This window comes from Schistocerca piceifrons, chromosome 1 (assembly GCF_021461385.2).
Source record: "Schistocerca piceifrons isolate TAMUIC-IGC-003096 chromosome 1, iqSchPice1.1, whole genome shotgun sequence".
NCBI classification, from domain to species: Eukaryota; Metazoa; Arthropoda; class Insecta; order Orthoptera; family Acrididae; genus Schistocerca; species Schistocerca piceifrons.
In genome coordinates this window covers 917694053-917719904 of record NC_060138.1, presented here as the reverse complement: position 1 = coordinate 917719904, position 25852 = coordinate 917694053, and the positions used below count along the sequence as shown (strand labels likewise).

The 25852-nt window shown below is 38.5% G+C and overlaps 1 protein-coding gene across 11 annotated transcripts in view; it reads left to right on the top strand.

Annotated features, from left to right (window-relative positions):
- The window catches only part of LOC124717168, a 344543-nt gene that overhangs the window by 254461 nt on the left and 64230 nt on the right, over window positions 1-25852 (top strand). For 3 of the 11 annotated variants that reach the window (XM_047243965.1, XM_047243942.1, XM_047243951.1), the window contains exons 8-11: window positions 1153-1364; window positions 7971-8014; window positions 10117-10965; window positions 11285-11341. In XM_047243965.1, coding sequence (XP_047099921.1) covers window positions 1153-1364; window positions 7971-8014; window positions 10117-10965; window positions 11285-11341 — 1162 coding nt within the window. The remainder of the gene's footprint in view (window positions 1-1152; window positions 1365-7970; window positions 8015-10116; window positions 10966-11284; window positions 11342-25852) is intronic. The other 8 variants (XM_047243972.1, XM_047243958.1, XM_047244004.1 and 5 more) reach the window with 4 other exon arrangements.

The following is a 25852-nucleotide window of genomic DNA, read 5'->3' as shown; positions in this document are numbered from 1 at the left end:
ATCATGATGCAATTTCGATGAGTGGTTTTGCCACAATCGTGATCGTTTTCTTTGGATTGCTCATGCAAATGATCCATAACTTCCATGTAGTATTCTTTACTGACCATAAGGCAAAAATTCATGAAGCACTGTCCCATTGTAATTGAAGAATACAGTGAGAAGTATTTCGGTCTCTGCTCTTCAGACTGTTTTCATTGGAATGATTGGGCCTTGCTTTCAACAACATACATGTATACCCATGTTCTGTCACGTGTTCTAACCTTCTTTAGAAGTTTTGGATTGTTGTCGACTTCATTCAGCAGTTCCTGAGCAATGTCTGTGAAATGTTGTTTTTGGTCAAAATTCAATAATTTCTGAACAAACTTTGCTGCTACATGTTTCGTGTCCAGGCATCCAACAAATTGCTTAGCGTGAGCCAAAAAGTATGCCAACATCATCAGCAATCTCTCTGATGGTGATTTGGCAATTTTTCAGAACAATTTTCTTTACTTCCTGCTCATTGTCACCAGTAATTGATGTGCAAGGGTTCCCAGGGTGGTTGTTGTCTTCAATGTCTTCTGGACACTCTTTGAAACGTTTATGCCATTCATAAACTCTTGTCTTACTCATATTAGATTCACCAAAACCCACAGTCAACATTTTGAATGTGGTGTTGCAATTTATTCCATTTTTTTCAAGCAAAATTTAATGCAAATTCTTTTACCCATATATTTTGTAAGTAAAAATTTGCTGAGCACTCAAAAACATGTATAACCTTTTTGATTGTCAACAATAAACTAAATATTCAAAACAGCTGAAAATGCAAACAGACAGCAGTAATAGGTGTACCTACAAGAAAAAAAAGTTTTGAAAATTGGGTGTATAAAGCCAGTGAAATTAAAAAATGCCGTTACTTTTTGATCATACCTCTTATAAAATGCATTCATTTGTTGGTGTAACAACTGCTGAACAGTTACTGCAGTTCATAGAACATGTTTACAACAGTGATATTATCTAGTTGTCTAGATGTACAATAACAAACATCACTGTAATTCTTTGTAGAGCTAAATTTTCTGTTTGGTGAAATTTCTAGCAAATACAAAATACATCTTTGTTAATATAGTTTGTTATAATAGTGTAATTAGTAATTGCATTACAATTTTTTTCAAAAAGATTATGGGCAGTACACTGGAAGCCAAAACAACCAGCAACAGCCATACAGGGGCAACCAAAATACGTATAAAACAGCACCTCAACCGACAGCACCTCAGAGAACCAACAGCTACGTTCAACCTAGTTACAGTTCACAAGACGTTTACACTCAACAACAGCAGCCACAGCAACAGCAACAGCAACAAGATTATTCAGATTCCTACAACACACAGGTTTGTATTAACAAGTATTTGCTTGGATATTAAAATTAATGATACCTTTAGTGTTTTGTTACAGAAATAACACTTTCACTCCTAGTAAGGAATTTTTCAAGGAGTCTTTCACGACACTGTGAGAAAACCACGTGTTTAAATTTTCAAGTTCTTATTTTGTATACAATTTCAACAGATGCAAAAAGTAAGAATATGTTTTTTCTTTCAGTGAGTGAATAAGGCAAAAGTTTATTTCTAAATATTTATTCAGTGTCACAGCTATGGTTCTGGGTATATTTTTAGTACAGAATATGGCTTCATGATTCCAGTATATACACTTCAAATGTCATGTGACAAAAGCTATTTATCTTTCAGAATGAGATTTGTACATGTCTCTAAAGACTCAGAGACTTCACTGAGGATTTTTACTTTAGTTGTTGTATTTTAAGAATTTGGCAGATTAATTCTCTGGTCTGACTGTGCACTCGAAGCTCACTTAGAGTGTCAAAAATGATGTCCATTGATAGAGTCATAGGCCACCTTACACTCAATAAGGGTGAGAATTCTGCTTGTTTTCTGATGGATCCTTAATATCATCATCAGGTTCCATATCTGTTCAGCACATGATCGACCCTTTCTGAATCCTGCTCAGCAGTCATCAATCAGGTCGTGAGCCTATTGTTCCAAACGTTTTAAGGAAGCCTTTGAAAGAGTGTTGTATGTGAGTGGAAAGAGAGACTTGCCTCTTAGTTGTTCAGGTCTACCTTTTCATCTTCCTTATGCAGATTTACAGTTCTGGGGAATCGTTTCAGTTTCCCAGATCTTTGTTAAACATGTGTGTATTATCTTTAAAAGCTCACCTTTTCTTAACTTCCACATTTCAGTAGTAATGCTGTCCTTCACTGGGGCTTTGTTGTTTTTAAACAGTCATGATATCTGCTGTTTTTTTTTTATGGTGTGGGGGTTCTGAATCTGGATTTGGCATAGGGGTTGAAAGGGAAATCTTTCTTTTGGTGCATCACAGTTGAGTAATTCTTGTAATTCTTCAAAGTAGTTAGCCAATACTTTGCAGTTCTCTTTAGTATTCACCTATAATGTTCCAGTCACTCAATAGATCATCTTATAGAAGCACTGGTGTTGTTTTTGAGGAAGTCTTCTTCTGTTTCTTTAAGCCTGTTCTTTTTGTAATCTCATTTTTCTTTGCAGATCATATTGTAGGTCATTTCTAAAGTCTTTAGGAAAGACTCCTGTCTTTCAGAAGTTCTATATCTGTTCCTTTGATTCCAAACTTTGATTCTGGCCTCTATCATTTTGTCAGAGTTTGTGCCATACTGTCTATGTTTATATTTTCATGGAATTTTTCCTAATTTCAGAGCTGATGTTTTTAGTGTTTGGCATAGGTCAGACCAGCCTCTTGGAACTTGTACATGCATGTCTTGTAGGAGACTGTCAGATATTCTGCATCTACCCTTGGAAACCACTTGCTGTTAGGTCCGCATCTATTCGTCCGGGATTTTGCTTTGATTTGCATTAAGTAATGACCTGCATCTAAAACTACTTTCCCAATTCTAAAGTTCTGGATTTCAGAAATATTTTTTAGTGGAAACTGCAATATAATCACTTTTGATTTGGTGATTTCCAAGTGGTCCTTTTATGTAGATATCTTGCAGAGTGCATGGACATGAGTTTCAAGTCAAAAGCTTTGCAGAAGTCTGTAAGATAGTCTCCATTTTGATTCAGTACATCCCTGTTAGTTACTGAGTCTGCCGTAGTAAACTCCAGCATTCTTCTCTAGCACCATGTTTCAAAAGCCTCTATTCTCTTCATGTCTGAATCACTTATCATCCACATTTCCCCTTAATACAAGGCTACACTCCAGACAAATTCCTCCAGCAAAGACTTACAAACAATTAAATTTTTATTAGATGTTTATCCCTCTATTTTAAAAATAATTATCATGCTGCAAACAGTCTGCATTTTATATCCTTTCTTCTCCGTCCATCATTGTTATTTTACTATCCAAACCTCACTTACTATTTTTAGTGTCTCATTTCCTAATCTAATTCATTCAGCACTGGGTCATTTAATTCAACTACATTCCATTGACCTTGTTTTACTTTTGTTGATGTTCATCTTGTAACTTCTTTTTCAAGACACTATCTGTTCCTTTTAACTGTTCTTGTAAGTCCTTTGCCGCCTCTGAGAATTACGCTCTCATCAGCACAGCAAACCTAAAAGCTTTTATTTCTTCTTCCAGAACTTTAATGCCTTCTCCAAATATGTCTCTCCTTGTTTTCTTTTACTACTTGCTCCACGTAAAGATTGAATAACTGCAAGGATAGACTACAAATCAGTTTCACCCCCTTCTCAACTGTTGCTCCCCTTTCATGTCCAGTGACTTCTGTAACTGCAATCTAGTTTCTTTACAACCTATAAATAACCTTCAGCTCCCTGTTGTTTATCCTTGCTACCATCAGAATTTCAAAGAATGTAATCCAACGTACATTGTCAAAAGCTTTCTCTAGATCCACAAAAGCTATAAACATAGATTTGCCTTTCTTTGGTCTTTCTGCTGAGATGAGTTGTAGGATTGGTATTACCCTGTGTGTTCCTACATTTTTCCCAAATCCAAGTTGATCTTCCTCTCTTCTACTAGTTTTTTCAGTCTTCTGCAAATAATTTGTTGAGTATTTTGTAACTATAAGTTATGAAACTAAAGGTTTGGTGGCATATACACCTTTCGGCACCTGGGTTCTTTGGATTTGGAATCATTACATTCTTCTTTAAGTCTGAGGATATTTCACCAGTCTGCTTTTTATTGTGCATCAGGTGAAATAGTTTTGTCATGGCTGGCACTTCCAAGGACCTCAATAATTCTGAGCAAATATTGTGTGTCCCAGGGGCCTTATTTTAACATTGTTCTTTCAGTGCTGTGTCACATTCTTATCACAATATCATATCTCCTAACTCATCTCCATTTACTTCCTCTTTTCCTTCTGTTGTATTGTTTTCAAGTTTGTTCCTCTTGCAATTGCCCCTCTGTATGTTCCTTCCACCTTTCATCTTTCTCTTCTTTGTATAAAAGTGGTTTGCCATCTGAGCTCTTGATATTCATACAACTGCTTATCATTTCTCTAAAGATTTCTTTAATTTTCCTATAGATGGTATATACAGTGAAGGAGTCCTTGATTTCAAATGAAACCCCTCAAAAGCTGTACATTTATTGTGAATACTCTAAAAACTTTATACAGAAGTTATGCAGAAGTTTTAAAATAGTTTGGAAAGCTGCTGACAGATGGTGCTGTAATAATAGTATGTAGTACTGATACTGTAGTCACCCAAAGCTACTGTTTGGGCTGCAGTATGCAACAGAGGCATGACTGGCCATTTTTTCGTGTGACAACTCCTTCTACTCATTGGCTGAATTTTTAGATATAAATTAAGGGAGGGGGAGAAAAAACCAACTTAAACATTAGTGTCATGCAATATTTTGTGTAATGTAATATCTTGTACAGACATCTTTTATTAACCTGACACGTTCCACATCATTACGAAGTGTCGTATTCATGATCTATGGAACAAGTATTAATCTAATCTAACATAATATAATCTAGCTCATAGCAATGTGTTCCCCTGTTGAAATGTGAAAGGAAGTTAGTGAACTGAAGGTAGAGATTGAAAGCATTTATTTCATTGAATAACATGTTTTTCTGGTACTGGAATACCACTGGTTAGAACACAATCGTTCAGCAACAAGGTGCAATTTTCAAACACATTTAATGTTCTGAAAGGACCTGATGTGAAAACCATTTGGAAACTCTTTACTAAACTCCAGCAGATAGTGTAACTGATAGTGTAGCAGGGAATGATGATCCCAGGCAAACTGTAGGTACTCATGAAAATCTCACCATGGTTTCTGGAATTATTCAGCAAAATCCAAGGAAACCCATCTGAAGAATTGCAGCAAAGACTGGTTTGAAGCATTTCAGCATGCAGAAAATACTGAGACAGAGCCTGCACATGTTTGTACTCAAAATCCAAAGCCACATGTATGAGCTGTGCAGTGCAGAACTGACTTAATGAACCACATTCTCACATTGATTGAAAATGAAGGATTTGATGTTGGATGCATCTGTTACACAGGTAAAGCACACTTCCACTTGAATGAGTCATGAATAAACAAAACTGGCAATTTTGTGGTTCCAAAAATCCCCATTTGTGTGAAGCAAAAGCACTGTAGTCACTCAAAGCTACTGTTTGGGCTGCAGTATGCAACAGAGGCATGACTGGCCCTTTTTTCGTGTGAGAAATGATTGCCAGTGAATGTTACTTTGCAATTTTGGAACAATTTGTCACCATATAACGGATCAACTAGACACCAATGGTTAATGCAGGATGGTGCTGGACTACATCACACCAAACAGGTGTTTCACTTTCTTGATGAGTACTTGGAGAATAGAATCAGTGCAATGTATTATTGCAAATTAACTGGTGCAGGGATGAGCTGGCCTCCATATTCACCTGATATGACTCCTTGTGACTACTTTTTGTGGGGCACACTGAAAGACACTTGCCTATTAGGCCATCTCACCACAGTGGATGAGCCTGAATCACTGACGTGTGTGACATCTGAATCCATTTCCATTGAGACACTACAAGGTGTGATGGGAATTTTCATTGTTCATTTGCACCATCTTTGTACTGTGAGTAGTGGTCATTTTGAAAAGATTGTGATGTGTTATGCATGCTGATACTGTATGAGTTACACAGTGTACAGCGCTATATGTTAGCAGCTTTCCAAACTATTTTGAAACTTCCGTATAAAATTCACACACTGTAAACATACCTTTTGTTACACTTGTCTATTAACCGTAGTTTTTGAGATGTTTAGTTTTGAAACTGGGGACTTCTTCACTGGACACTCTGTATATTTCCCATAGTTATGCATGCATCTATATCCTTTTATTTCTCATCTGACATATTTGCTTATCTTTTTAGCACTTCCTGTCAATCTCATTTTTTCGACATCTGTATTCCCTTTCGCCTGCAACATTTGCTATCCTCTTAGATTTTCCCTATTCGTCAGTTAGACTCAATATCTCATGCATCATCTTGTGAGTTCTTCTGGGATTCATCTTTTGTCTATTTGATTCTCTGTGGCCTTCAATATTTCACCTAATTCATCTTTCAAAGGTACTTGTTTGTCTTCTGTTGTATTTCTTTCTTGTGTTTCAGCCTATCATTGCTTAATGCTGCTTCTGAAACTCTCAACTGCCTGTGGTTGTTTCAGTTTGTCCAGTCACCATCTTGTCAGTTTATTATAATTTTGCAATCTCTTCAGTTGTGATCTCCAGTTTATAACCAATAAATAATGGTCAGAGTCCACATCTGCCCCTGGAATTTTTTTGCATTTTAAAATCTCGTTTCAAAACTTCTGTCCTGCCATTATGTAATCACTCTGAAACCTTCTGTGTCCCCATGCCTCTTTCATAGATACGACCTGCGTTCATGAACCTTACACCAAGTGCTAACCATGAGTAAATTATGCTCCATGCAAAATTCTACCAGGCAACTTTTTTTCATTCCTTTCTCCTTGTCAATGTTCTCCTACTTTTCCTCCCTTTCCTTTTCCTACCATCAAATTCCAGTTCTCCATCACAATTAAAGTTTCATCTCTCTTAAATTGTCTGAATAATGTCTTATATGTTATTGTACATTCTTTCAGTTTCTTCATCACCTGCAGAGTTAAATGGCATATAAACTTGTATTATTGTTTTAGGTGTTGGCTTTGTGTCTATCGTGACTACAATGTCATGATGTTCTTAAAAGTTTGCCTGCAATCCTGTTTTCTTATTCATTATTAGGCTTACTCCTGCATTACCTGTATTTGATTCTAATCCATATGATATTCTAAATCCCACAGAATCTGACAGCAGGCAGAAACAGAACAAATATAATATGTTTAATATTTTCATTTATATTTCCTGCTGGTCTCTTTGAATAAAGGACACATTTAAATTTTATTGTTGACTTCCCCATGTATATTAGCCCACAGCACATTTGGTTATGAAAGAGGGTTATGGGACATACTCAAATTGAATCAGCATGTCTTTGGTTTTATGTCGTTTCCCATTTGGTTTTATGTCGTTTCCATTCATTGTATTAATGAACATCACCTAGGTACATAGGTTAGTCTGATTGTTGCTTTTAAGTACTGTCCTGCACTCACTGAGGTACAGGCTTGGCTATTTCTCAATCTCATAAGCCACAAATAGTAAACTTTTTTTTTTTTTTTTTTTTTTTAAGCGGCGATCCTGTACCATTGTACCAGCTTGCTCAAACTAGTAATTATAATTTATTATTTTTGTGCATATTTTATATTCGTATTTATTGATTAGAATAAGAAAATTGTCAAATACATATATGCACAGCTGTTAAGAGAATGTTTATGAACCAGGACTCCTGTTTTTGTATATCAAATAGCCTGTTGGCTCTACTCCATTTCCTCTACATTTGCTTGAACATTATATTAATTCATATTTATATTTTTTATATTGAATATATGAACATCCATATTACTTTGTATCTGGAAAACATTTTTGTGTAAATAATAACACTTATTTTCAGCTTTCTGATGAACAATACAGGGAGCCATCGAGGACACCATCAAGGTAGGACATCAAGACTTACTCACAGAAAAGCTATTCACAGAATACTTCTCAATAGGCTTATCATAAATTTTGTAAATAATTGTTGAAGTTTTGTGTAGTAATCTTTGTTTCATCATATATTGCATCATTCAGTTTTTAACCAATGCTTCTTCTTCTTGTTTAATTATATTATTTGTTTAATGACAACCTGTACTATAATGCTTTGTACTCTTTTAATTCAGCAAGAATGAAGTTTAATTTTTGTGGGCTCTAGTGATTACAGGACTACCTGCATCAAATGATATGCAGATACAGCTGCCACATATGTTATTAAAATGATAAACTCATCAAAGTACCAGAACTGTAGACCTACATGCATTACATTGCAGTATAAAGTGCATTTCTTCTGTAAATTAGTTCATCTCTGTGGCTTGCAGTCTTTTGATAACATTTTCCAAGTTTTTTTCTTGGAATTCTGTTGCCTGTTTTCAGGTAGTTGCCTGAAATCAAAGTTTTCACCAGTCTCAGTATCAAATTATTTTTTCTTTTCTATACAGTCTGGATAGTTTAACCAGTCTGACACTGTTTATGAATACTGATGAACAAACCACAGTAATGTACTGACTGCTGAAAAAAAAAGTGAATCACCCAGAAAGGGAGGTGGAAACAAAATGAAACTTCACAGTTTGAGAGGGTATACGATGTTATTACAATGATTACAAAATCAAGTTAAATTTACAAAATGCTTGATAGTGTGAGCCCACTTATCAGCCTGACTTTGCACTCCCTCTGGCCCGGATGCATGCGTTGGTTCTGTTGTGAAAGACGTCATGAAGCCATTTTGTCCTCTCCTGAGGCAAACTGGCCCACAACTGTTCTAACTGGTCTTTGATATACTGGCATGTGTGGACAGGCAATGTTGTGTTGAAAAATGGCATCATAGTGCTGTTGTATGAAGATACAGTATGCTTGTGAAGCACTGTTGTGCCATCAGAGTACCCTCAGTGACTGTCTGCCATGACCTGAATTATACCTGATGGCTTCTCACACCAAGAAACCAGGATTAACATTAGGGAGCCTCTTTAAAACATTGAAATAATGGGACTCTCCTCAGATTTCTGTCGTACTTGCTGGTGATTGTCATCCAGGGCAGTGCAGAGCTACAAGTCCTTGATGAACACATTCCAGCACCATTCATCAGCAGTCTGTGTTTTACAGTCACAGAACCACTCCAAACAAAGCCATTTGTGTTGTGGTGTTAACTGCAGAATGTTGCAGGAAGTCCATTACTTGTTCTCAGATGGCTGGTGCAGCTGTCAAGGGGATATGATGTGCTTGGTGCACAGTATGGTGATCCACCCCCGTGGTTGTCATTCAGGGTTGATTATAACCTTGACTACAGGTATGTCTGTCCTCATGTTTCCATGCAGTCCAACACTGAGCCATTGTTACATAAAAATACCCCGTAAATCTGGATATTGCACGATTCAGCCAGCCAGCCAAATGTAAACTCAAAATGACAAAATGTAGACTCAAAATGACATCAGTTTCAAACTCTTCCTGGTGCTGATAACACAGCCTCACACGAATATGTGACGTCTCCATGACCTTCACAGTGATCACTGAATATCTGACAATGTTCACACCTCCTAATATACATTGTCAGGCCTGATAACAACACTAAACATGAACAATGATAATGCACTTTGGTGTCTGTTCTATCAGCCACAGGGAATTGCAACTCTGACCATTTACATACTCACCAGTGGTGTGTGCGTGTACAAAGTTATATTGATGTCCAACCACGTCCTCTGGGTGCTCCACTTTTTTTTTTTCCTTCACGTATTTCTTTGATTTGTACAACAGATTTTTAATGGTATATATAGATGTTTCCAAGCAGAAAACGTAGCATTTTCATTGGTGTTTACCAGTGTAGAAGCTCTTGCACTGGAGTTTTAAAATTTTGGCTAGCTAGTGGTAGGGTGAAAGTGGAGATCAAGCATCAGTTAATAGCAACAAATGAAATAATAACATTCAGAAATTTGTTTGTTTCTAATCATTTTCAGAATACAAATGTTAAATAGTTCATGCTTAGAATGTCTCTCTTTTCTTTCCTTGTGCAGACCTCAGAGCAGAGGTAGAGGAGAAAATGCTGCCACAGCTCGGGCAGGCCCCAGTCAGAATGACAAAACTGAGGAGCTTGATGGCTCACTGAACCTTTCTTCACTAGCTTTTGATACACCCCGATCCTCTTCCCGTCCACCCACTGCATCCACAAGGCAGCAGCAGTTTCAGGCTAGGGGATCTAACACAGAATCTGAAGGAAGACGATCACCTATAAGATCTACGCCTAGAACCTCCACATCTCTTGAGGACACCCTTTCTGAAGATCAAAAATCGCCAAGTCGTGGACAGGCGAGTTCTCGGCGAACTTCACCGGTACCTGATAGCCCAGGTGTAAAATCTAGATTTTCAGAGACAGCAAGTCTTCCTGTCTCGAGGGCAGTACCTCAGAAGCAACAAACCTCAAGTGGAAGACGAGCACCAGTTAAATATTATGAGTCATCTGATACATCACAAGGCTCTCGCAGCTCTGCAAAGAATCCTGAATTAACAAGTATTGAAGGTTTCCGACAAGGGAGCTCGGAGAATCGTCGAGGACCGCTATTAAAATCAGAGGCTAGTCCTGATGTGGAGGCAGTTATTACACCCCGAAGCCAGAAGGTTGTTGCTGAATCCTTCCAGCCTGCCCGTTTGATTTCCAGTATGGATGATACTCAGAATGATGATGATGAAATTGCAGACCCAGATTTTCCATCCAAATCCCTCTCCCGTAACTCTATTGTTCAATCCGAACCTTCAACGACGAGTAGATCAAGGTCCAGAGGTAGCGGCTCAGCAAAACAGGCTCAGTGTTCTGATGATGTTGATTCCAATAAAAATACAGGATGCATCGAGAAACAGCAAGTGAGGTACGGACACCTCAAAATGTTTTAATTGAGAACATAGTAGGTTGTAATATCCATTATAGTGCAACTCAAATCATTACAAGATAAACATTAGTTTCAAGTAATTTCACAAAATAATATACATTCAAGCTATCTTGGTTTGAAGTTTCTTGGATACAGAAACAATAAATAATGGTTTTAGTGAACAAAAATCTATGTTCATAAAATGAATAAAATATGTATTTTAATTTGACCATCAAAAGTATCACACTGTGAATCTTAACTTTAGTTTATTTTAAACAGTGGGACATGATATTAATAGTTTCTTTTTCTACTTGGTCAGCAGAATTAGACCAACAACTGCTTCCCCAGAAAGTCAGACCACCCCTACACCTTCAAGGTAATACCCTAAAATAATGCATTGAATGGCTGCATTTTATGGGCTTTTGTACATTGTCCACATGCTGGGCAAAGTAGACAAAAATACATGTGCTTGAGACTGCTGCAGAGGGTTTGTTCACACACTGTTTGGCATGAAGTGTCAGTTGCCAGGACACAGTAGGAGAATGCAACTACAGCTATTGTTCAAGGGAAAAACCATCTTCTACACATCTGTCATGAAAATATTTATACTAAATGCTTTTTAATGACATTATTGAGTTATTTGTTTCTTTCTTCTGTGCTCTGTCTTTATTACTTTTTGACATATTTTGTCTTGTTACTTGCTTTAATGTATGCTCACAGTGAGCAAGACACACTAATTTCCAACTTTATCAAGAATATCAGTAGCTTAATTGCTATGTCACCTGTAGATGCTTCTATTCTCCATGCATGTGAAGTAACTGTGCTTTTTCAGCTTTGCTAAATTTCTACTTGTGTATTTTGCATTGTGCATCTTTCTGTTTCCTTCAGTTATATCTCTACTTATGTACACTGTTCTTAGAAAGATGCTGAGACTCTATATTACTGCTCTCAGCTGTAATCTGAAATGATAGAACCAATGTGAAGTGATATAACTGAATCTCTCAGAAAATATTTAGGCTCAAACTTCTATTTCTCTTCCCTATGATTATATAGCAGCAGAAATAAAACTTTATCCTCAGTGACTGACAAATCTGTAACCCTGACATACTGTTGGTAACAGTTCTATTCATGACTCAATGAATGTCCATTTATCTCTGTGGACAACTATGTATTCAAAAATTTTCATGTTCAGTGTTTCATGAAACAATTGCTAACTTCATAATTGGAATTAACAGCAAAACCATACAGGCAAATACAGTTGCGATTGGACTAGAACCTACATGTAACGACATTGATCGAAATGTGAAGCTAAAGGGAAAGTGAGTTTGAGGAAAAAAATGCAAGATGATGGCAAATACTGCAAAGCAAGAGATGGATCAACTACAACTCTGAATTAAAAAAGAAACAATGCTGGCTGCAAAGAAATTATGCACGCAATTTTCAGGATGTAGATAACATACCTGGAAAGAAAAAGTTATACATATGGTGGATACTGTCAGCAAATATCTATCCCAACCATATAACTGAGGAGAGATGGTTTAAAGAAGAGTAATGCATCCTAATACTGTGATTTTAAAGTTTCCTCCTCTTCCCAACCCTCCTAGACCTTCAAAATTCAGTCATTGATTTATAATAAGCTGTTGATCTTCCACATTTTTTTTTGGCACCTTGAAAAAAAAAAAGAGAGAGAGAGAACCAGTAACAATGAAAATTTCATTCAGTTGTATATTTTACATCTGGCTGTCATCCCAAGTACAGCCTTTTAAACATATCCTGTGTACTATGCCTTTAGTAATTTTATTTTTCATTTAATATTTAGCTGAAAAATACAAGGCCATGCCAACTAAAACACTTTGGTGTTCAAACCAACCTTACTTTGTTTTATAAAATGCACTGTATATACACACTGACAATGCTCTTGGCAAGGTGGTTGATGGGAGTTGCACAGTTGGAAGACATTAAATTACGTAGGGAAATAATGATTGTTTTCTGGTCACTGTCAAATTCAGGCAGTAGAGATTACTGTGTGTAGTGTGTCTACATCAACAAAATCATATGTGACACATGGATTCAAGTTCTAGAGCAATTTCATATGAAATTGGCTTTTGTATGGAAAAGTCTGAAGTATCCTGGCATGCAGGGAGGTATGTTGTAACGAAGGCAATACTACTTTGTTCCTTTCCTGCTTATTTTGCCAGTAAATTGTCTCACTTCTCAAACCAAATCTTGGAATCCCGTCCTGTGTTGCATGCTGTTTTGTCATGAGATTCTTGAGTAAAAGAAAAAGAGATTAATATAAGTAAAACAGAACTAAATTGTAATTACAGCAGCAGTATTTGTAGCAGATTGCAGCATACCCGAATATGGCTCTTCTTCAGACTGTTCTGACTCGCATATTTCTCCCACTGATCCAGGTTCAGTGAATTCTTTCCCCTGAGTTTCCAAAATTTCTTGGTCACTCAACATAACTGACATATTTATGGAAGGATTATGGGATACAGCAAAACCTAATGAATACATGCACAAAACTCATGACAATGTGGGCACACATTTGCTCAGTCAGTCATGACAACAGTTCTTAAGTCCATATCTCTTTCTTTCAAAATTATTCTAGAAATTGACAACAAAAGGCCGTACCTGTCGAGGGACAGATAGGAAGACATCCATTCATTGCTCTCATACAAAATGAGCCCAGTTTTCAAGCGATGGGTGGCTTGCACACCAAGAAAATTGCAGCCTCAGCTATACTTGGGCATGGTCATCAGAGCACATCTTTGTGGCCTGAGTTATGCTCAGGCCTGGTTGCCAAAGTGTTAATGACTGCTGTCAGGTTTTGAGTAACTGAGTTTGAAATCATTAATTGACTTGCCAGCTGCAGTTGGTAGCAGCTTAAAAGTAATCAGTAATAAACAATTTCATTTAAATTCTGTCAGTTCCTCTGTTCCCCTCTACCACATTGCTGAGAATCTTTTGAGGGTGTGCTTATCATAATGCCAGACTGCGGTAATTTCCAAAATAGTTCTTTATCATGTGCTGTACTCCTTTATCAGTGATCGAATTTTTTTAAGTGCAGAAGTTATGAAATATAGTTATTTATATTGGCAAATTCATTGAAGTGCTCTGTTATGATAGACTACTGTTTGAAATTGTCCATTTTCCCAGGTGCAACAAACCATTAAGTTCAAAGAAGTAAGCAGACTGCAACAATTGTAAATTATCAAAGTCAATAACATCCTCTGTAGGACCTTTCCAGTACTAAATTTACAGCTCAGTACTAAGACACTAACGTAGTATCTCAGGTAATGGTGCACTCTGTCTCGCTTAGTTGCAGTATCTTTTAAAATTTGTTTAGGAAGAGTATATTTTTTTCTGATTTTGGGTTAAGTTAATTACATCATTTATTCTGTGTAGTTTTCAGTGTGCAAAAAGATAGTTCAGATAATTCTGCTATTCCCTACATTGTGTATGGTTATTCGTCAAGTTTACTCTTCAGTTTTCTGTACCTTTCAGAGTTTTTTGGTTGGCAGTGTCTCCAATAGGATTTGGTCACTGATGGAAAAACAAATGAAGAGTTACTTCAGTAATAAAAATCAGTGTCATTGACTGCAAATGATTTAAGTGATGCTGACTTACAAATTAAAACATGACACATGTAATAATTCCTTTTTCCTCTCACACATTTACCTTTCAAAACATAATTTTGTAAGGAACACAGCAGTCTTCATTGACTGTTTTCATCTCTTCCATTCACAATATAGTGGTCTTGCCTGTTCCTGTCATCTTGCACTTTCATCTACTGTATGTGATGTGTCCAATAAGTATCAGAACTGTTTTTTTTCTCTGCCAGTTGGAAGAGATGGGGATGCTCTGTATGGGCACGATAGGTAGTGAGACATGTAACATGTCTTAGGAGATCCATTCCAGGTGCCTTAGATCTTTTGGAGTCTTTAGATCATAACTGAAGTGAAAGTGTGTTCAATGCTTGCACAGCAAATCACTGAGTTGTATTGTGCTGTAATACTTTGTACTAAACTGAATAAATCTGCTGTCGACAATGATATGTGAACTTTATACAGGATGAAGTTATCCCTATAGTGTTTGTTTTAGAGCTGCATACAAAATTTAAAGCTGTCTAGAAAGACATCAAAGATGAGCAATGTATTGGACACCGACATCAACAAACAAATGGAAATGTTGCCAAAATGCAAGAATTTTTTAACTTTAACCACATGCTAGGTGTTTGTTCGATAGCTATGGAATTAAATTTAGTAAAAGCCAAATATCTTTTAGTTCTATCTGTTGATTCACAAATGCAGCAGCTGCAGACAAATTTAATACTGAAGGTTTTGTCAGCAAAACAGAAGGAGCATGTTGTGGCAATTTGTAATTAACTACTGTAATGTTTTGGGATTGATCCAAATCTTTTGGGCAGAGCGATAACTATGACAAAACATGGCTTGCTTGTTTAGCATAATCCAAAGTCTGAGTGGCATATAAGCGCTCCTTTTTGACAAAAATAGGGTCACTTGTGTAAATCGAGAGCAAAAGCAAATGATTCTATGACCAGGCCATCCACATCTGTGGCAGTACAAATTTTTGGCAGGAGCACCACAAAAAATTGTATTTTGAGACAGTTTGACTAAGACACTACTGGTTTTGTGGCTTTCTAAACAACAAGAAATTAACAGTGATAGTGATTGAACCCCTATACATTTAAGTAATATCAGAGCCATACCCACCAAATTTTGAGAATAAATAAAAACACACATGTACTTACAAACATTAAAACATGGTAAACAATATGGCACAGAATGTAGAAGGCGTGACTTAATGATTAAAACCATAATGTCCATGGGAGAATAGTCAGTGAATAAATAGTTGGGCTCCACCATGTTGGAATTACCATGTTTCAGTATTTGGAGGTACACTTGCATTTTTATCTATTCTCTTGATTAGATGTTTAAGGCTTTGGCATTACTTTGCTGCATAGGGGTTCAGGCACTGTCACTGTTTATTCCTTGTTATTTAGATATGCTGCACCTGATGATGTGGCTATAAGCCAAAAAACCAATAGTGCTTTAATAAAAATGGTTCAAAATACAGATGTTCGCAGAGTTCTTACCAAAAAATGCAAGAATGGAAGCATTCTCCTTTGGCACAAAAGTTGTGGTCCACAAGGAGATTATGCTTCGTGGACAAACAATAAATACTAAATTATAAGCAAGAGTGCAGAATTTTTGTAGTTTAGGATCTTCAACATCCAAGGTGATGGAGAATACATAGAGGCTCACTCATGACAATGGGACCAGTTATGTGTAGTTTAATGTGAGGGTGTCACTGACCAAAACAATTTGACGATGTAGCACCAACCACATTAAAATCTAGATTTGCCGCACATTATTTCTTTTTGTTCTCTTTGATTGAAAGGAGCATTAAAGTGGCATCATTTCAGGAAATGAGGCAATTCAAGTGGCTATGACATGCTACATGAAGAGCCTTGTCATTTCTGACTTGCAGAAGCCTTTGAAGATTGGTAAAATGATGAAAGTGGTCTAATGCTACAGGAGACATATTTTCAAGAATATTGATTCGCTGCTCGCACAATTTATTTTTATGACTTCACTTTTGGTACTTGATGGAAAAAACCTGACTGCCCCTTTCAATTTCTTCCAAGCCTTCATTATACTATGTAACCCACACATATTACCAGTTTGAATGTTGATTATTTCCCTTCTGATTTCTTGCACAACACATAAGCACTGTGTGTAAATCTTTCCTAGAGACATCTTTCCTTATTCATGCCCAATATGATGGCAAATAATGTGCACATATTTAAGTACAGATCTCTACTTCTCTACTGTAATCAAACAAAAGAATTGCTAAGTGTTAGAGAGGCATGTGAAACTGATTAAACATTTCTTGGCTTTGAAACAGTGCTGCTCTAGCATGTTCATGCTCACCACCATACGGTACCACTACTAGCCTACTAGCCATTTCCTGTTCTACTCGCAAATGGAGCAGGGGGAAAATAACTGTCGATATAACTCCATGTGAGTGCTAGTTTCTTTTTTCTCCATGGTCATTGCACGAAATGTACAGTGGAGGCAGCAGAATCATTCTGCAGTCAGTTTCTAATGCCAATTCTCTAAATCTTGTCAGTATTGTCTCACAAGAAGAAAGTCACCTTTCCTCAGGAATTCCAATTACACTCAGATATTTAAGTGACACGACTGTGTCAAGCAGACCACTACTAATGATGTACATGAACATTATGGGACTGTTTTCCTACTCATCTGCATTAACTTACATTTTTCTGCACTTGAAGCAAGCTACCACCCATCAGACTAACTAGAAATTTTGCTAAGTCCTCCTGTGTCCTCCTACAGTCCTCTTGTGTCCTACCTTCCCATACACCACAGTGTCACCCTCTTTGTCAGATTATTTACTTATATAGACAATAAGAGCAGTTGTATCCCACTTCCCTGGGGCACTCCTGATGATACCCTTGTCTCTGATGAGACTTACAAAGGATCTTCTCTTCTGTACTCATTCCCCACAATAGAAACATTTTTTCGCCACACAATCCATTGACAACAGCTAACCAAAACCCACCACAGGACCTTGTTTAAAGCAATTCCAACCTCCCTCCAACTGTGATCATCCTCTCCTTCAACCCACTCCTTCCCAGTAACCTTTCAGGAATTCTTTACTTCTAACCTGGCCTCACTTTCCTTTGCTAAACCTGTCCTCAGTGAGTCTAACATCACTCTTATGGAACACAGATGTCAGTAACTTGAATCCAGATCATATCATCCTTCTTGCAGGTAAAGACTCACCACAGTGGTCATGAACCATAATGACTTTGTGGCTGAGGGACCCCGCCAATTTTCTGATACCTCTGCAGCAATCAGCTCCCCCCCCCCCCCCCCCCCTCCTCCCCAAGCATTCCTACCTTTTACCTACTCCCAAAAATCCACAAACCCAACCTCACAGGTCTCCTTACAGGTTGTCCCATTGTGGCAGGGTACAATGATCCGATGGAATGAACCTCTGCTTTTTGGGATTGACGCCTTCAAGACATTGCTCACTTTCTTTCCACAGTACCTGTTCTGTTACCACCAGACCCCTTGTTGGGCACTCAGGATGCAACATCCTTATACACCAACATCCTCCATGCCCATGGCCCTGCAGCCATGGAACACTACCTTTCCCAATGTCCTTCTGATATAAAATCCACCACCTCTCTCCTAATCCTCCTAGCCAACTACATCCTTTACCGCAATTATCTCTCTTTTGAAGGCCAAAACTATAAACAGATTCCTGGTACCACCATGAGTACTCGCACAGCGCAACCCTATGTCAACTTATTTATGAACCATCTGGAGGAATCCTTTCTATCTAGTCAACATCTAAAACCCCTTGTCTGGTTCAGATTCACTGATGACATTTTCAGGATGTGGACTCATGGCGGGGCCAACCTTTGTTCTTTCCTCCATAACCTCAACACCTACTGCAAAATCTGCTTCACCTCATCCTTCTCAGCTCAATGAGCCTCCTTCCTACATGTCGATCTCTACTTCTTAGATGAGTCCATAAATACATCTGTTCATATCAGGTGCACCAACCACCAACACTTTGATAGCTGTCACCTGTTCACTGTCAAAAAGTCTCTTCCTTACAGCCCCACCTCCCATGGATGTTGCATCTGCAGTGGAAAGCAGAAGTTGTTGAAATATACCAAAAACCTTACCAGAGCTTGTCCATAAACAAATATCTATGCCATTTTCTCCTGTGACACTAGTAAACCTGTTAACCAGCCATCAGCCAGCAATCCTATGACCATGCAGTATCATCCTGGCCTCAAAAACCTCAACCACATCCTCCACAGGGCTTTGTCTATTTCTCATCGTGCCCTGGGGTGAGGGACAGTCTACCCAAAATCCAACCCACATCACCCAGAGCTGTGCACTGTCACCCACCAAACCTACAGAATATCCTTATCCAGCCCTATTCCAATCCAACTTCCCATCATGCACCTTCCATGATTCCCTTGTGGTTGACTCAGGTGCGAGACCGGTCCCATACACCCACCCACCAGCTCCTATCACAGGCATTTCCTACCCTATAAAAAGAAGGGCCTTGTGTGAAAGTAGCCATATTATATACCAGCTATGCTGCAATTACTGTGCAGCGTTCTATGAGGGGCAGTCTAATGAAAACCAAACATCCACCACAACAGGACAGTGGATTTCAAAAGTAATCACCACATGCATTAGGATATTTATCCCACTGGGAAACAATCAATTTCTGTTTCATAGAATGTGGCCAGTCACTTACGGATCCATGAATGCACCCACTCTGACACCTCCTCATCCGACTGAAAGAGACGTCTACACATGTCTGTCTTCAGGTTGCCAAAGATATGAAAATTACATGTGAAAGATCCAGGCTCTGAAGAGGATGCTGCAATGTTCCCTAACCAAATTGCTGAAGTGTAATCTTCATCCAACTGGCAGTGTGGGGGCATGTTTTACCATGTAAGAGGATAATTCCATCCAACGGCATTATTATTTATTTATTTATTTATTTATTTTTATTTTTTTTGTTTTTTTAAGGCACATCAGTTTCTGCAATATGTCTTCACAGTGCTGCCCATTGACTGTAGCTCTGTGCTTGAGTAACTCAAACTATCAGACTGCCCCTGCAATTGAAGAAGAAGGCCATCATGACCTTACCAAAACTTGGATTTCTATGGTGGAAAAGATATGAGATGCTTCCACTGTTAGCTTTGCTATTTGCTCTGAGACTCAAAATGGTGGCACCATGTTTCATACCATGTCACAATATGGCATAGAGGTGCATGCACTTCCTCATGGTGCCACAGCAGATGACTCAGTCTTGATGCCATTCTGTCCTTGTTTGTCCATCCATCTTTGTTTGTCTGCCCATCAGGTGATACTGCACCCACTTCATACAAATTTTGCAGTAGGGCAAGTGGTCTTTGGAGATGGCATGGATAGAGCCGTGGCTAAGGCTGGGTTGAACATGAAGTTCACCCTCTGTGATTCACCAGCCTCCCCAGATAAGGTCATCAATCTACACCCATCATACCCGGGGTAATGGCTCAATAGGCTTGTGGTGGGTACAGATCTTCTTGTACTGATGCGTGCCCTCCCTGGAATTTCCTCTGTCAGTCATGCACACACATCAGGGACAGACAGTGGTCACTGTACACAGCAGACATGCAATGATGAATTTTGTGTACTCCAGCACCCTCAGCCACCAGAAAATGAACACCACCTCTCTGCTCATTTTTGCTTGCCTCCATGTAGACTGCTGAATGAACAAACGAGACCATCTCCTGACAATCAAGGTCGTAACCCAACAACTGTGTGCACCTCTGACGTGGCACCATAACATTCCCCTACCACAGTATCAAAATGTAACTACAGTGAGGCCCTCTGTTGCACAGACTGTTTGTTATGGCTGGTGTTCAGTTTTTTATTTGACTGCCCCTTATCGGTGAGCATGACAAATGACTAACTGTCTACTCACATGGATGATCATCACCAAGCAGTGGCAAACCACAAACTTGACAATCCAGTTGCCAAACATGCTGCACGCCACAATACACTGCTCCACTATGTGAGTCATTTGAATACACACTTCCACCAACACTTTCTCTGAACTACGCAAGTGCGAATTTCTCCCTGCCCTATCCTGAACTCTCACAATCCCCATCACCTAAACCTCCATAACCTGTTTCCCTCTTCCTCACCATACCTTTTCCCTTCTCTCTTCTGTTCACACCACTCCTTCCCAGTCCAGATTGTGTACACTCTCTCTCTCTCTGTCTCTCTCTCTCTCTCTCTCTCTCTCTCTCTCTCTCTCTCTCTCACACACACACACACACACACACACACACACACACACACACACACACACACACTCCCTTCCTATCTCCTCATCCTCTTTCTCCCTCCCCCCCCCCCTCCCCTCCTCTCCCCTTCTTTTCCCCCATTTTCCATCCTTCTCCCTTTTTCTCTTTGCTCACTGCCTCTGTCCTCATATCCGCCTTCCTCTGCTTTCCTCACCTCCATATCTTCCCCCAACTCTCTGTCTCTCTACATATCATATGCTCTGCTCTTACAACTCTTTTCATCATGTTGTGCAATGACCTTATCAATCATCAACAGTCAGTCTCGCAGCGGTCACAGCTGTGTGTGCATATGGGTGGTTGTGTGGTTGTGTGTCTGAATATGTGTACTTCTACCAGAGAAAGAGCAAGAGCTGGAAAGTTAGTGTAAATGCTGTTTCCTGTTGCATGTTTCTATGTGTCACATGTCAGTCATCTGTAGGTGAATGGGTGCCTTTCCATCATCTTACATATGCTTCCTGTTTTGAATCTCCCTGACAGATTAAAACTATGTATCAGACTTGGTAATGAACAAAGCATTTTTGTTTTTCTGTGGCTGTCAATAGCTAGAGGTATGTGTCCCAGTCAACTACACAGTTTTTATTTATCAAAAAAACTTCACTTGGGGCATACTCCCTACTGCAAAGTGAAAGTTATATTCAGGATAATGTTTACTAGTTATATTGTTGCATTCAGATTGTAGCCTATTGTTAATGGTTGCTTGAGTCTAGGTTTTTTTTTTAACCTCAAAAGAGTATTTTTGATGTGTAATGCATTCACATCTTTTTTCTGGATAACACATAAAACTGAAAAATGAAGATGTTTACAGCTTTCATGCATCCATTCAGTTACAGTAGTTCTGCATTTGCATGTGCTATAATTCAGTGCTTGTTATCTTATTTTGAAAATAACACCTTCTGTTTAAGCATGTTACTTAATGTATTGTAGGGTACACTGATACACCCTGTCTGTGTTTATTTTAATTGCTTGCCTTTTTGGAACTAACAGTTACCATATATTCAGAATTAATTGCTTAGTTATGTAAGAAACAGAAATCATTAAGTGGTAATCCACTGTCCTGTGAACTATAAAAATGTAATTAATATTGATCCTGTATTAGACATATAATTTATAGATACTAACAAAGAGATAGAGGGGCTGGCCAGTACTTACCTCAGCTCAGTACAGTCGATAGATACACATAAAACAGAACTGAAAATTTACGTTCCTAGCTTTCGGAACAAATGTTCCTTCATCGGGGAGGAGAGAGGGGAAAGAAAGGGAAGAAGGGAAAGGAGATTCAGTTACTCACAACCCAGGTTATGAAGCAACAGGGAAAGGAAAATAGGGAGGGTAGCAAGGATGGAGGCATGGTTGTCAGAGGGAAGCCAAAGATGTTGGCTTCCCTCTGACAACCATGCCTCCATCCTTGCTACCCTCCCTATTTTCTTTTCCCTGTTGCTTCATAACCTGGGTTGTGAGTAACTGAATCTCCTTTCCCTTCTTCCCTTTCTTTCCCCTCTCTCCTCCCCGATGAAGGAACATTTGTTCCGAAAGCTAGGAACGTAAATTTTCAGTTCTGTTTTATGTGTATCTATCGGCTGTACTGAGCTGAGGTAAGTACTGGCCAGCCCCTCTATCTCTTTGTTAGTATTTGTTTCACATCTTTATATGAGATTTTCCATTAATCATATAATTTATAGACTCATCCATTTGTACTTTTTAGTCAGTTTGAAGTGAGTTGATGATATTGATTTTCATAGCAAGAGAACTGTCAGAATATCTTCCTTCTCATTTATGAACAGGAAATATCTGCCATAATTAATAATTTGTAGGGTGTTTATATATTCCATGCTTAACAGCACAAAAAGATGTGTTCAAATATTATACAACTCACAAAAAGAATTGCAACACCATCATAATCCATTACATTAAGTTACATATGAGGTTCATATTTGACTGTTAAAAATTTTGAAAAGTTTCATATGGTCAACAAATACCAGAATTAATTTTTCACTGTGGGACAGAGTGTTCACTGATAGGAAACTTCCTGGCAGATTAAAACTGTGTGCCAGACCGAGACTCGAACTATAGGACCTTTGCCTTTCACAGACAAGTGCTCTACCAAGTGAGATACCCAAGCACAACTCATGACTTATCCTCACAGCCCCACTTCCACCTCTACCTCATCTCCTTCCTTGTGTCATTGTTTTGAAGGTAGAAGATGAGGTACTGGTGGCAATGGGGCTGTGAGGATGGGTCGTGAGTTGTGCTTTAATGGCTCAGTGAGCGGAGCACTTGCCCATGAAAAGCAAAGGTGTCGAGTTCAAGTCTCAGTCTGCTACACAATTTCAGTCCACCAGGAAGATTCAAATCAACAAATACTTGAAATCAATAATTTACATGTGGCTGTATAGAATCAGAAGAAATGTACAACCATTGATGAGATCTGAAGTGCAGTATGCCTCTATTCAAATAATTGTAAACAATAGTTGATGTATTACCTGTTGGCTTTAGTCAACATCTTTGGCGAATGTTTTTTTAACCATTTTCTTGATGTTTTGCTGTCCTGAGAGGCTGGTATTGTCAGTGGTTCACTGTCCACTGCTGGTGGCATACTGGAGTCAGCCCCATGACCAAAAATAAGATATGCCTCCATGCCAATGTCAGAGGACTTCCTCTAGTCATTACCACTGTGATTCTCCACTTGCTACCCACAGTGGTCTTCTTGGTAATCCATTGAGGACAGTGCAACATCATCCAGACATGAAGTACTTCAGTAATGGTAACTGAAACCAACAGCTGAAGATGACACTCTTTGACATCAAAACTGGTAGCATATTTTGAATAAATAATGTTGGATTACAATACAGCTGTTGGTTTCAATTATCACACTACTTATTGTCCAGTTTGAGAATTTCTATGGCTTCCTCTGAACAAACAGGTGTGATAGCCATTTTCTATGTAAGCAATTTGGTGTTGGTGAATTTTATTATGTTGCCATTCTCTCACAGCATCCACCACAAACTGTCCAAGAGGATCAAAGAAAGTCTCAGACGAGAGAATGAGAAAAGAGGTCTATTTTCGATGTCAAGAATATTCTCATTCTGTTTACATGTGATAAAGCTTGTGTTGGGATGACTGGATGATCTGTCAGTACCAGGGTCACAAAACAAAAACAGTGTTGTAGGTTAGCACAGATAGAGTAATCTGCCATGGTGGAGCATGCACTGTGTGAGGCCAACCACATAATAAAATTTGCAACATTGCAGGTTCTCACTGTGGAAAGTGCTATCACACCTGTTTGTCCAGTGAAGCCATATAGGTAGACAAATACAACAGTAGTTTTAACAAGAAAGAAGGAAGCTTCAAAGTAAACGGATCCTTGATCCCCTTAAAGCAATGAACTACCATTGCAAGTAGCAGGGGAAGAAAAGGCAGTAAATACGTTTTTTATCTACACAGGACCAGAGTTTTCACCATGTTTCCAATGTGAGCATATTAAGAATAACTGAGGTAGGTCTTACAAGAAACATTTGCTACCATTTGCAATTAAGTTACAGATGCATCCAGATAGCAAAAGTCTGTTAGCAATATGTAATAACAACACTGATGCTTGCTAATTTAACTTAATGTTGAGGAAACTATATGTAACACATTGAAAGCAAAATGCTGTAACGAATTTCTTGGTGAATTCCAGAAGATTGTCCATGTATAGACCAAAACCAAAGCTAGTAGCAACATAACAAAGTTTTTGTAACTATAAATATATTCTAAAACCTTTTCTGTTTTTGTGTCAGAGATGTCCATTTTGAAACATCTTCTGCAAGAAATTATTTTCTTGAGTGTAATTGAGGAGGGGTGGGGGGGAGGAGTTGACGGTAATTGTTGTCACATTCATGACACTTGATAAGCCACATGTGCCTCCAGGGTCATGGCAAATGTCTATCACCTCAACACCTTTAAGAGCTCAGTCTCCCTTAGCTATCTATGAGATGGGCAAGACCAACGATTACTAAGTTGTTGGGCACCACCAGCCATCTGTAACCACAAGCTTTATTCATGCTTCAGCAACCACCTTGTATTGTGGCAGTGGAAAATTGTGGGTCAAAGGGAGTGAGAAAGTGGAACAGTAGTCAGGGAAACTTGCTGCACGTTAGTCCTATAAAGCTTACCCAGGCAAGCAGCATCTGTCTGAACTTACTATTATTTTCCTACTGCTTATGAGAATACCATGGCGAATTATCCAAATAAATGCACTCCAAACCAGATGGATATGCCATTTGTAACACCCAGCCAATCAAAAGATCTTCTGAGGATAGCCCTCCAAGAGTGTCAGCATTTAAGAAACCAATGAATTGCAGCAGAATGTTTTTCTGAAGAGGGAGATCTCTTGAAAAGATTTCATATTTTGATACTTAAAAAGCATTGCAGTATATTACAGGAACTCTTAAATTTGTGAAGTGTCTGAGAAATGGAACACTTTGTGTAGGAACAACTACTTCTTTGCAAGCCACTCAGTTACAAAAGGCAAAACTGCTTGGCAAGTATCCAGTGTCTATAGAAATCCACAATGCCGAATTTGAATAAGAATGAAGTTGTGTCATGCAGAGACCTAACAGTGATGGATACAAAGGAGTGCAGGATGAATGAAGAGAAGATGATGTTGTTTGAAACATAATGAAGCAAGTAACTAGTGAGCTTGAGACACCAGCTATATTTATTCTCACCTTTAACAAGCCAGTCTTACTGCATACACCAGATCTGGATTTACTTGTTTTAAGGTGAGATCTTTTTCCCGACTCAATGAGGCATTATAAATGCCAACACAATTTGGGTACACGACAAAGACCAGGCTATTTGTGGCAAATGTGGTACAGCAGCACATGAACTTGGGGCACTGTGATCATCACTACTGTTTTACATAAATTGCAGTGGGAATCATGCTCTCTTGATTCTCAAATACTCAAC